The following is a 13,016-nucleotide window of genomic DNA, read 5'->3' on the forward strand; positions in this document are numbered from 1 at the left end:
GCAATTCCACCAAACCGTTATGTCCAGAATGAATAGGAAGACCAAATAAACCAAAGAGGAATTCTGGACCAAACACACATTTTCCTTCTGACCACTTTACTTAAGATAAAATTCATATTGTTTTAAGAAGTGCATATGCAATTTAGGATTTCCACATTTTTGTGTAACAATTTTTCCAGTTTGAAAAAGTAGCCTCATCTACAGAAGATGACAGGCTTAAGACCAATCTTGCAGACTGACAAGTGGATAGGTCTATGCACGTTTGTGCAATCGGCTACTAGGTTATTCTGCTTGATAGCAGCAGTTACTGCTATGCTCCATTTAGTGACTACACCCACAATAGCAACTATTTGTAACACACCTTATCACAGAGCTTTAAGACTCCCCATGTTGATTTACTCAAAAAGAACACTATACAAGGAGAGAGAAGTAGATAAAAAAAGACTTTTACACACTTTGAAATTAATTTGGTGTGTCTGTACAGATCAGAAATCTTGTTCAGCAAAAGAAAAGCAGGTGTTCACAGCACCAGTGAAGAGATTTGTATCTACTGAAACTGATTTTTCATTTAAAGCATAAGCAAACAGTTTGGCATTTATAAATTAGACAAAGCACTGATGAGAAAAAAAGAAACATACATCAATACACTAAGATTCTTTGTTCTCAAGGTACAGATTTGCTTCTCCATCCACAAAGCAAAGTGAAACACAGTGAAACAGCCAAGGCTCTGGCGCTGTTATAACTTGGGAATTCAACAGTGCTAAATGAAGCATGTAGCCTTCTTCAGTGACCTGCAACTCACACAACTGAGATTGCATGCAATGTGTGGCCTACCATAGGAGATCTTCCATAGGCAACCACGGCAGCTGCTGCGGCAGCAGCACTCATCTGGGGTGACATGTTGTGCAGGCTGGCGTATGCTGCCCCTGGACTGGTTAGTTCTCCGTTCATGCCAGCATGAGGCACCATTCCAAACGGAGCAGGGTATGGCCCTTGTACAGCCAAAGGTGTGCGCAAACCTGCGGCTATGGAACAATGAAAGTAAGTAGTTTTATTGGATTTCCCTGCACACTGGGAAGAAAGGAAAAGACCTTTTATTTCACTGTATGTTACCTAACCTTCCCCTCACACACATGCACACACACAGCTAAGAAACATCCCCATAATTTATCACTACTACCACCTCTTTTCACTCAGTGTAAATAAGGTCTACTGAGATCTGAACTCAGTGATTACTTCTAACAACCTCTTCTAGCATTGCCCGTTTCCACTTCTGTAATATTTCCCTGTTTACATTAATCTCTCCTTTGCCAAATTAAGCACTAAAGCTGACAGACGTGGTTTACACAGCTCATGTCTGAAGCAACTCTGCCATACCAGCCTGAATAGCAAAAGTAAACTTTCCTCTGCATTTGTCAAGATTTACACTGCAGCAAATATTAGTAGATTCAAACAAAGAGCTGGAGAAGCAGTGGCATTTAGCCTAAGTACTAGAAGCTTCTCAGAAATTTTTCACTGCATACAGACTCCAGACTATTTCCAAAAAGATAAAGAACAAAGTAAACAAAGAAGAAAAGATAGAAAGATATTCAAAACTCTTGATAATCCAAACATCTGCACCTCATCTAGTCCTCTCTAACATCAAGAAAAAAGCACTTGGTTAACATTTGCATGGAAATGCATATTTAAATAAGGTATTAATCGTAGAGCCATAACAACTTGAGAGGTCATGCATTACCAGCCTGGTTAACCAGAGGGTCCATTGTTGGAGGCTTGCCAAGGCCTGGACGAAGTCCTGGAGTTGCACTAGTGCCTGGAGTTGGCACATCACTTCGAGGAGTCGGTGTGCTGGATTTCAGAACAGGCGTGCTGGCTTTTTCATGCTGGTATCATTAAACAAATTAAATTAGTATTATTTTTAATCCCAGCCATATTACACAATTTATCACAACAGCAGCTGGGATGCTGGGCACCTACTACCTAGTCCCTCAGCCAATTTTCATAAATCCATGCAATGCTGACAACATTAACTTGTGAAAAAAAATGCTGACCTTTTGATTACAGCCAAAATTGGAAAAAAAAAAAAGAAAAGAAAAAAGAAAAAAAAAAAAAAAAAGCTAAGAAGTTATTTTTCTTTCTTCCACTGGCATAAAAAAAACACACACAAGATTTTTTTTTTTTTTTTTTTTCCAGGACAGTACAGCATGCATCACCACATTATTTTAGTGTGAAATCACTATTACTGGACAAAGTGAATCAAAGTGAAAACAAAGTACCACCACAGTTGATAATAATCAAAGAAACTGTGACATAAAATCTTATCAAGTTAGTTATTCCTTGAAAAGTTTTTCAGCAGCAGTTCATTTACAAGAATTTAACAAAAGCCTATGGAATGTCTTAGTGACTACATTCAGATCTATAAAAGACTTAAAGCACAATCTTTTTTTTTCTTTTAAGCAATATGTTTAAGTGAATCTTCTGTTCTCTAATAAATTTACAACTTATTTGACAGAAATGCAGGAAATACAGGAAATCAACATGAAGAAGAAATTATTCCTGAGGAGAAAAGCTCAATAGTACTAGAGTGATGTAGAAGAACAGTACTTCAGATTCTTAAAGCCATACACTTTCTGCAAAAAAGTAGTTGCTGAAGAACGGAGAGTTAGACCTTGCAGGAAAAAGAACATTTCTCTAGAGAACAGACTGCTTGTAATACGCACCAAACTCATTTCTTTGGATTTGAGAGAAGTGGAACTTCCTGAAGAGGCTGTAGATGCGGGACTGCTAGAGGCATCTTTCTTCAGTAGGCGGCTTTTATCTATACCATTTTCACGTGGTGAATGAGTAGGACTTGCCCGTGGAGATGAAGGATCCTAAAAAAAGGAAGAGCAGTACAGAGCCATTAAGAGCTGGTACTCAAGACAACTAAAGAATCAATGTGGGGAAAAAAGTCCCCAGAACTCAAACAGTGTATTTGAATGAAGAAGTAGTTTGCTTTGTATCTCTACAGAAGCAAACAAAAAAAGCCCTTAAATCCTTTCATCAATTATAGACATAAGTAAGTGCAATCTGGACTTATTCTACACTACATAAACCATAAACACATATCATATACTGATTCCAAGCGTAGACCTTGCTTTAGTTTGTACTTAGGTTTAGACCTACAATAAATGCAATGAGCTTACACTGCTTCTGTGTATGTTCTATATGTGTGGCTAGTGAAAACAATCATTCCAATAGGAATAACATTCATTTAATTTCATTTTTTAGGGAATACAGACCTTGCTCATCTCTTTCTTCAGAAAAAAGAGAGCGATGCAGATTTTATATAACAGTATATAAAATATATCTATATATTATATCTATTACTTCTAAATTCCATTACCTTGCTCCTTAAATCTACATAAAAACTGCAATCATCTCTCAAGGGATTTTCTTTCTGTCTTCTAGAGGCACTTTCTGTATTTATTCTATTCCAAAATAGGCTGCCCAGCAAGCTACAACACCATCAGCTCTGTAGGTTCGCCAGGCTCCTCTGGCTCATTAGAATAGCTGCAGGAATTAAGCAGTCCTCGCTAGAAGGCAGTAAATCTACTGGCTGATTATTGAACAGTTTCATTTTAACCAGGACTTCTGAAATGATTACTGAAATCCTTAACTGGATACACATTATTCTACTTGTTTGAAATCATCTGGGCTTTTGAAGTTACTGAAGACATTCCCTCCCAGCATTTCTTCCTGTGCTTTTCACACTACAGGAATTTCTCCGGCATAGTTAGGACTCCTACATCTTTTTGTTGTGTGAAATAAAAGATGAAGGAATGGAAAGCCAGTTCCTTCACTCTGACTGCACAGCCAAATCTCAGTCTTGAGGAAAAAAAACAAAAAAGTGGCAGCTACCACTAGGAAATGTTGTGGACTGATTTCATTCTAATTTTTACTGACTTCATCCTAATACGCTTGTATGGAAAATGCTGCCTTTAGTGTAGGCAGTCAAAAAAACTAGTAATTTTTAAGCCCCTAAAAATGTTTTCAATGATATTCCTACTATTAAACATCAGATCAAGTATTGTTTTCCTTTTTCACTTGGAGACAGCAGTTTGCAAACTTCAGCCACCTGCACTTCATCACAACTCTCTCCCCTACAGAACAGCTGTGAAATGTTAGAAAATAACTGCGGAGAGAACAGACCTGGATAAAGCAGGGGAAGGAAGAGTTAGGAGCACAGCCAGGTAAAGCTAGGAGGAAGACATAGTGAATATAGAACTAACAAAAAGGACAATTGTTGCATATTTTTTACTATGTTCCACTGTTTTTTTGTTTGTTTGCTTGTTTTTTAATCCACATACATCTTTTTCTTCAGCATTTGGGACAATATTAAAACTATAGAAATAATTTAAAAAGTTACCTCATTGGATACATCTACAACCAAGTTATCATCGCTCTTGTCTCCATCACTGTCCTATTAAAAACAAATAAATAGTTCAGTTAGTACATTAAGAGTTAAGAAGGGGAAGAGAGAACAAGAAGGAGGTGTTATCTACTCCAATATTTTTTGCTTTTACTAGGTAAAAACAAACAGCCCGTCATTACTTATTGGCAATAGAGCAAATACTGAAAATAGGAACATAACACTTTACTTCTGTTTCAGTAATAAAATCTAAATAAAGTAGAACTATTTGAATGGTGGTGGTCTCATTGTAAGTGCAAGAGGGTCCAAAACCCTACTCTACTACAGTATAATTAGTACCAAAAAAAAAAAAAAAAAAAAAAAAAAAAGGAACTCATTAATGTGCTAATCCTATCTGTTAATACGTGTGCTGCTCCAAAAGCAATGCCTCCTATTTATTTCCATGGAAAATACAACAGATACAAAGAGTGCTATTTGATAGAGTACATTCTCAGCTATATAACAGTATTTTTCAACACAATCACTACCATTAGCCAATTTCTGCAGATGAGCTGTTTGAAATACTCATTTTGTGGTGTGACAGCTGTGCATGGCTGTCCATTATGTGGCTTGTCTTTCATGTCGCTGTTGTTGCCACTGCCAAAACACCACCCATCACCACTCTGTGCTCACATCCACTGTTTGGTCTCTATAAACATTCAACAAGCATCAGTGAATACCAGTGGGTGTCATTTGTTCCACATGGAGGAATTCAGTTCCACACCTTTGCTTCATTTACATTATCACATCAGACACCATTTGGTCAGACTGTCCCTCCACTGCCACTTGTTGTACAACAATGAAACATAATGGAATATTGGTGGGAAGGTTCAACCTCTACTGTCATAACACCAACATTTGCCTCTGAGATACTGCGCCAACATCATAAAATAGGAGGTATTATTTACAGCGCTGCCATCATATTACTGGAATTATTACTTAAAAAAAAAAAAAAAAAAAAAAACCACGAAACAACACATCTCAGAACTCTATTTTTGGCATTTATTTCATAAATCAAATCCCTCAAAGTGACAGGGCTTTTTCTAGTTCCAGAAAGGAAAGTTTTGAAAATTGAACGTTATGGGAAAGAAAAAGCTCCAGAAATGCCAGTGTATTTCAACATTTTAGCCTAACAAAACGAAAATACTTTGACATTCTTAAATCAAAATGTTTTATTGTGGCTTTTCAAGCTGCATTTTGACTCTGTTTTACATAATTCCTTGTTCACCTGAGCTGCCCTAGTGCCCCACTGCCGCTATAACTCAATTGCCCCTTGGTCTCTATCTCCAAAACAGTCTATGATCCTCCAAAACGCACACATTGTGTATCATAATATATAGTGGTCCGATGATTTTTCCACACGGTGATTCAACCAGAAAGGACTCTGGATAGAAAACAAATCAAATGAATAATGAAACTTAAATCTGCCCCACGGTAAGTTTGACATTTCCAGTAAGTATACTTTTCTTTAGAAAAGTATTTCTTCTAGGCAAACAAATCAGACAGAAAGAACAGTTCTATGTGTCTCACATCTTAAACTAAATTGGTAGTGCTTCCAGAGTGTTTAGGCTACCACACTTAACACTGGCAGACAAAGTAAGGCACCATTTCCTTCCTCTGAGTCCAGAACACAAATATAAAAACAAATGAATAAAAAAGAAATAAAACCCACCTCCACAGGTGGTCTCAAGCCTTTCCTTGTTTTGGTAGATAATATTGCTTTAAGAAATACTATACACATAGGTACACAGGAATGCCACTAAAGACAGAACTATGACTCTGCTCATCACTCAGGAAGCTGTCCAACCAAAGGATGCAACAGGAGAAGGAACAGAAAAGCTCCAATTACACGCTATCACTTGAAAAGTACTAAGTATACAGCAAGCAAGAATAGGTTATAGCATGTGGGAGCACAGCAGATGGATCCACCAGAATCCACCACCGGTGAGATGCTCAGAAGTAGTTTCAAGGCTATACTTGAATGTACTCATCTGACTTGATCATCTTGAGAAACAGAAATTTACTGTGACTATCAAAGGTGTCTCCCAGAGGAAATGATCATATCAGAAGAGTCTCCTCTCTAACAAATGCACAGATTGAAACTATCCAAGTTTTAACATGAGTATCAGACAAGTCAGAAAAGGAAAAAATTCTGTTTTGTATCTTGTTTCCATAGTGAAAATTCCTACAATTCATGTCCTTCCCTTTTGACAAATGTGGTACCTCTTGACCCTACAAGACCCTGCTCTAAAGTGAGCTGGAACTCAGCAGTTTTGTGTTTGCTGAATTGAGAAGTCTTAAAAGAAGCAACCCTTCTTTCACATCAAAATATATCTGAAGTTTTCAGATACCTTTGTTTTGCTCAATTCTTTATTTTGCTACTGTCTTTATCTGGCATATTTAAAATGCAAACTAAAATAAACTATACTTCACCTGTGCAATATCCTTTCCATTTCTTTCCAAGAGAACAACAAGAAAAGCAAGCTCATCTTTTTTGATTACACTTTTTACAAATTTAAAAGAAAAAACACATCCAGAATATTGAACCTTGAAAGATGAGGGAGTAACATGAGGAAGTTTGCCAGACCTTCCTGTAATCAAAACTATGTTATTAGAAAATGGTGAGAATAAGCCTTGAAAAATCTCAACAATACACCACCACAATGGGCAGAAAGGGAAAGTAAGACCCTGTACTGGTAGCTCTGGTTTAAGGGTTACTGACAGTAGACCTCTCTACCCAGGCGTATGTTGGGCTCAAGAGGAGAGAAACTATGCTGCCAACATAATAAAAAGTAATAAAAAGACACGTGGCTCCTGGATTTCAGTAAGTAGGAATTAATTAGTGACTGAACTCATTTAAATCAAATATTTTACCCTACCATTGATAGGTCAAATAACATCTCCTGTTAAATGGAAGATCTGTTAACCAGTACTTTCTCAGACCATCCTTATTCATGGCTTGTTCAAGAATCATCCTGTGATTTTGTTGAGCTTTTTCACCTTGAAATTGAAAGCCCACAAACCTTTTCAGATTCACATGTGCCACACTGTTATGCTGAAGTGCTTCTTTCAAACCAAGTAGTACACAAGTCTGGTCAAAAATGCAGAGCATAATCTGCATAATTTTATATGTTGTTGCTTTCTGCTGAAAGTGCTGCATCAGTCAAAAGCTAGCTTTAGGAAGTTGGTGTGGCGTTACAATGCATTTGGTTTTGACTGGTGACTGTTCTTCTCCATGGTGATAGCTAGCATCAGAAAAATTTCCTAGATTCCCCAAAAGAATAAGTCCTACCACTTCAAACAAACCTAAACACAGTAGGCTTTTGGGCAGTTCAGAAATGCTGCCTTGCTGGAAGAAATGTCCTAGAGCACTCGTGAACCCTGAGTGGGTACTCATGGCTCCTTATCCACTGTTAAGGAGTATTACCAAACAACAGCCTGAACTATTGAGTCACTATTTTTTCCACAGTATGAATAATGGTCCCTCCAGCATATATATTCACATACTATATCAGGCACAGGAAATACACTGCCTTGTTCTTCACAGCTCTTCTACCTCTCTTACAAACACAGCATCTGCAAATAAATTAATCATTTCTTTGACACAGATTTGCTTACATAGTGGCTGGAATCCTTATCATCCACCTTTCTCTTTTTGATATCATTGGAATATTCAGGGCCATTCCTGCGTTTATCTGTGCTTCGCAGACTGTCTGGGACCAACAGAGAATTACTCTGTAAAGACAAAAAACAAAGTCAATCAAAAATTCCTTTCAAGATTCCTTCATATATGCCCAAAAATTCAAACAGCATGTGATAGATGCTTTAGAAATGAGATAAATACATAGTCTTTCTTTCCATTTAATTCAACTCAAAGTCCTCCAGGCAAACATACACAGCTTCATGCATTCTAAGAAGCTTGGGTTTTCATCTATCAAAAGTTTAGTTCAGTAGTCAGTCACCATCTATTTAATTACTCAATTCAACTGAATTTATTTATGTATTAGGAAAATCAGTCTTGCTGTTTATTCATCAGCAAGTAAACATTTTTTTTTAAACTATCATATTTACAAATAAAATACTCTCCCACTTTTCAACCATCATAAGCAGATTAGACTTCGGTATGTTTACTCTTGCAGAGAGATACATGGCAGCTTGCCTTTTACTCTTTAATTAGTATCTACCAAATAAGGTTACACAGGACTCATTTGTTAGCTGTGTCAAAATACAATTGGGCACTCTCAACAGATGCACTGCAAATAAATATCAATTTTTTTTTCTTCCAACATAACATAAAATACTAGTGTGAAATTATGGCTGAAATGTTGTTTAATCAGACTTGGTGTGGAAAACCTGAGGCCAACACACACATACACAATAGACAAAAGTACAGACTAATCTTTTCCTCAAACTACACAGACTACTTTCATTCAGATATTGTAAGTACAAACTGTTGACCCAAAGAGAAAGGCATTTTAGACATTTTTCAGTCACATGACTATTTGACATGCCTGTGATTCCCATCTATACCTCCGTTCCAGCTAAAGCATTAAAACGTGTTACAATGAGTTCTTTTAAGTGTAGGATTAGCATATGCAAGAGGGCAATTTGTTCAGTGATGTGTTAATGCTGTTAACAATTCTGAATGAATTGAGAAAAAAAGTTTCTCTTCACAAAGACCTGGTAAGCCTAGTTCCTAAAAGTAAAGTACATGCTTTCATAAGTATATGCTCATATAAATATAAAAACAGGTATTTAAAAACACACACATGTATCTTACAAAGAAGAAGCCTAATACCAACACACATGCCATAAATGTAAGTATTCCATGAAAATACCTCTGTTTCCCTGCAAGACAGACATTTACTCTTAATATATCATTAACATTTAATAGTAGCTAGTGAACTGCACACTGAATGTATTCCCCTTTAAGACCTGAAGACAGCAGGGTAGTTTTGCTCTGACAGCAGTATTCAAACTCAAAGAGAACAATACAAAACTGAGTACATAAGGCAATTTGAATCCTCTTTTTCCTACTTCAGAAGCTGCACTTTAAAGCCAACTCTAAGCTCTTTTATTATTGACTATTCAAGCTAAACAAATGCCAAGGGGCTTACATAAAGTATATAGGAGGGTCTAATGAAATTGAATATAAAGAAGCTCAAAATAATGTCTTTACCACAATGTTCTTCAGCTAAAAGGTGGGGTTGTTGGATCACTGAACTAATTGCCTGGACAAACAGTCTAAATTTAACCCCTCAACTCCTTCCCAGATGCATACAAACTCAGGGATTCTCTAGTTTGAAAACATTAAAATCCATCTTCAGCTTACTAACACAGAATCCATTGTGACTGTAGCAGTTGAAACATCTTAAGAAGCAGGCTGTACAGTCAGATTTGAGTAGTGAAAATGCCTTTTCTTAAGAAGTATTCTCTTGAACAGACACTTTCATTTAAAAAATAATCGAATCTATTGCACTGATTGGAATAAAACAATGAAATTCAGTGTACTGAATGTATAGATGGACTTTTTCATTTTAAATTGCCAGAATTCAGTATAACTAAGTAAGAAAGTGTCAAAAGTGGGCAGAAGCTGGGGAAAAATGCAGAAACCCTGCCATTTGAAGTTAATATGCAGGACTTAAAGGGTCAGCTTGCAAATTCTGTCATGAAGTATAATTAAGATAACTTAGTTTTATTCTAGTTTAATGTAAAGTCTGCCTACACAATGCTGACAATATTCTATAAGGTTTGTTTTTTTAGAATTTCAATACTGAGAAAATTAGCTAGGAACTCAGATCTCAGACATGATTTATATAGAATGCAACCAGTTTACGTGAGCACACACAGTTACTGTGACATTCACTTATTTGTTACATCTGAAATCATCACTCACAGTTAAAAAGCAAGAACGAGATGGTTATTGGGATGAAACACCTTTCTTCCAAGAAGCAACTAACCAGCAGCACCCAAGAACTGCAGCATCTGGAGAACTACTGGAAAATTCTATAGATCCTACCACCTCTCAAACACCAAATGAATACGAGATTTGATTTTTGTTGAAAGACTGATAGCTTAATTATTATGTAAATATATATTTTTAATAATAATCTAAAGTCCTGAGAAACATTCTTCAAATTGTTCTTGCTATGGACATGTACATCGTTTCACTAACATCACATTCATTTAAGGCACTCTTCTCTGGAATTAGAGAATCCATGATAGGCATTATAGTAGAACAGATTATTGCACAATAGCTGTTCAGGCAGTTGAAAGAATATCATAGTCTGGCAAAATTTATCAGTAAACTCAAGTAAAAAATGACCTTTTTATTTCCTTTATGAGTACAGTAAAGTGTTAACAACTATGACCAAAATCAGATAAAGGGTAACTTTAGATTAAAAAACAGCTTGCTACTGTGAACCACTACAACTACTAAAACTAACAGCTGCAAAAGATTTCGTTCAGAAATACTCATTTTTCAAAGCTGTGCTTAGTACACCCAGATAAGTAAAGTAACAACAGTTAGAAACAGAAATACAAACATTAATTGGGAAAGTGATACTCTTACAAGCCCTGAGCTTCTCATACCTCTTACACATAAACTATCAGTTGGGACTGCTCTTCAATAATAATCAGATTGTCAAAAAAAAAAAAAGTGTACATATATACATACATACTTTGATTTCCTAAAGAGAAACTATATGACACTTTTTATTTTGTCTTAATTTCAACATGTTAGACTCATAATTTAGGATAAGCTCCACTTTCATACCAGGAGTCCAATTTATTAAGAATTACCATGAAACATCTGTCGATCATGAATCTTAGTTTAGAACAAATGATCAAAATCAATTTAATACCAATATTTTAGCTTTCCTCCAATGATTCAAAGCTTATTTACATGGATCCTGTTCTACAAAAAAGTCTCAAAAGAAAATAAATTACATATAGCTATTTCCTCTTCCAGTCAGTGCTACTAGCCTGCATAAAGGCTGCATTACAGGAAACTCAGGATTTCAAAACAACTTTCCATGTCTGCAAAATTTAAAACACTGAAACCATCACCAGCAGAAAACAAAGAAAAACATAGTTAAGATGCACAGTGACAAGGTTGCTTCAGGTTAAGAATATAATGTACACTATTCAAATGCACTTCTTTATGTGGCATGCAACTCCCTGTAGGACTCACTTTCAAATGAGAAGTACATACGTCAGAGGTACAGACTAAGCCCACACGATCTCAATACAGCATTTAATTATGCTAATACCACATAGACAACTCCTAGACCATACAAACATGATAACAAACTCTATGCTGATCATTACAGCATATAAACAGCACCACGGACTTAACACCTGTGCTCCTGCTTCAACATTTTCTCTACTGCTGGTCTCTTTGCCCCACACTCCCCTATCATCCAGGCACAGGAAAGCTCACTTGACTGGCTGTATATTCAGGCACCAATACAGCAACCACAGGGCTGCTGCACAATGGAAAAATGCTATCTGCAGATACATGTAGTTTGCTCTGAAAGTAATGTCTCTCATTTATTTCCATAGCAACTACAACAGATACAAAGAGCACATAAATACTATTTGATAGCAAACTTACAAAACACCATGACACTATTTTTCAGCAGAGTCACCGAGATAAGCTGTACATTTTTGCCAGCAATGAATTAGAGCCTGCATGCCGCGCACATTAAAAATTTGCACCAGCAGAGTTGACCCACAGTCACTGTACCCACTGCTGAAATGCACCACTCACCTCCTTACTGTGCTTACATCTACTGTTTGGTCTCCATAAACATTCAGCAAATGTTGATGAATGTTGATGGGTGCCATTTTTTCTGCATGGCGGAATTCAATGACATACCTTTCCTTCATACACATTATCACACCAGACACCATTTTGTCAAACTGCCCCTCTGCTGCCATCTGTCACAAGGCAATAAAATGTCATGGAATATTGGTGGGAAGATCCAGCTTCTAATATCATGCCACCAACACCCACCTCTGATGTCATGGGTCAACACAAAAGACTAGGATGCATTACTTTCAGAGCGGCCCTCATACATATACACAAAGATAAAAAAGCAAACCTCTGCTGAGTAGACAAGACAGGACTAGACAGGACTACAGCCAAAGCATCAGTCACCCAGAAGTGCCACTACTCCATGCCAAGACTTGGTGACAGGAATATGGTGCAAACCACAGAGAGGCTAGCACCTAACCCAAAGCACAAAATGACTGCACGTACTTAAGAACCATTGAATTCCTTTTGCTGAATATGCTTCTTGCAAACATACAACCACCAAGAATTCACTTGTAAAGTGAGTGGGTTTTGGTTTAAACTACTGGCAATGTGTAACTACTGACTCTTTTCTCCCACCAAATAATTGAACTTATATTTAAGCTATTATGTTCATACTAGGAATACAGAAAGCTGGAAGATTGAATGGATTTGCATCACTCTCCACACTGATTCAGTAATTAAGAGAGAGTAATGAGAGAATGCGACTTCTAATGATTTCAGTATTTTCTATCAAATACTTGTCAAAAT

General features: G+C 36.7%; 1 protein-coding gene across 5 annotated transcripts in view; it reads right to left on the bottom strand.

Moving 5' to 3' along the window:
• TLE1 (transducin like enhancer of split 1) overlaps positions 1–13,016 on the bottom strand; it is a 71,602-nt gene that overhangs the window by 15,901 nt on the left and 42,685 nt on the right. For all 5 annotated transcript variants that reach the window (XM_015280363.4, XM_003643035.6, XM_015280362.4 and 2 more), the window contains 5 exons: positions 8,069–8,185; positions 4,409–4,462; positions 2,721–2,873; positions 1,739–1,883; positions 835–1,025 (listed from right to left, as the gene is read on the bottom strand). In XM_015280363.4, coding sequence (XP_015135849.1) covers positions 835–1,025; positions 1,739–1,883; positions 2,721–2,873; positions 4,409–4,462; positions 8,069–8,185 — 660 coding nt within the window. The remainder of the gene's footprint in view (positions 1–834; positions 1,026–1,738; positions 1,884–2,720; positions 2,874–4,408; positions 4,463–8,068; positions 8,186–13,016) is intronic.

This window comes from Gallus gallus, chromosome Z (genome assembly GCF_016699485.2).
Source record: "Gallus gallus isolate bGalGal1 chromosome Z, bGalGal1.mat.broiler.GRCg7b, whole genome shotgun sequence".
NCBI classification, from domain to species: domain Eukaryota; kingdom Metazoa; phylum Chordata; class Aves; order Galliformes; family Phasianidae; genus Gallus; species Gallus gallus.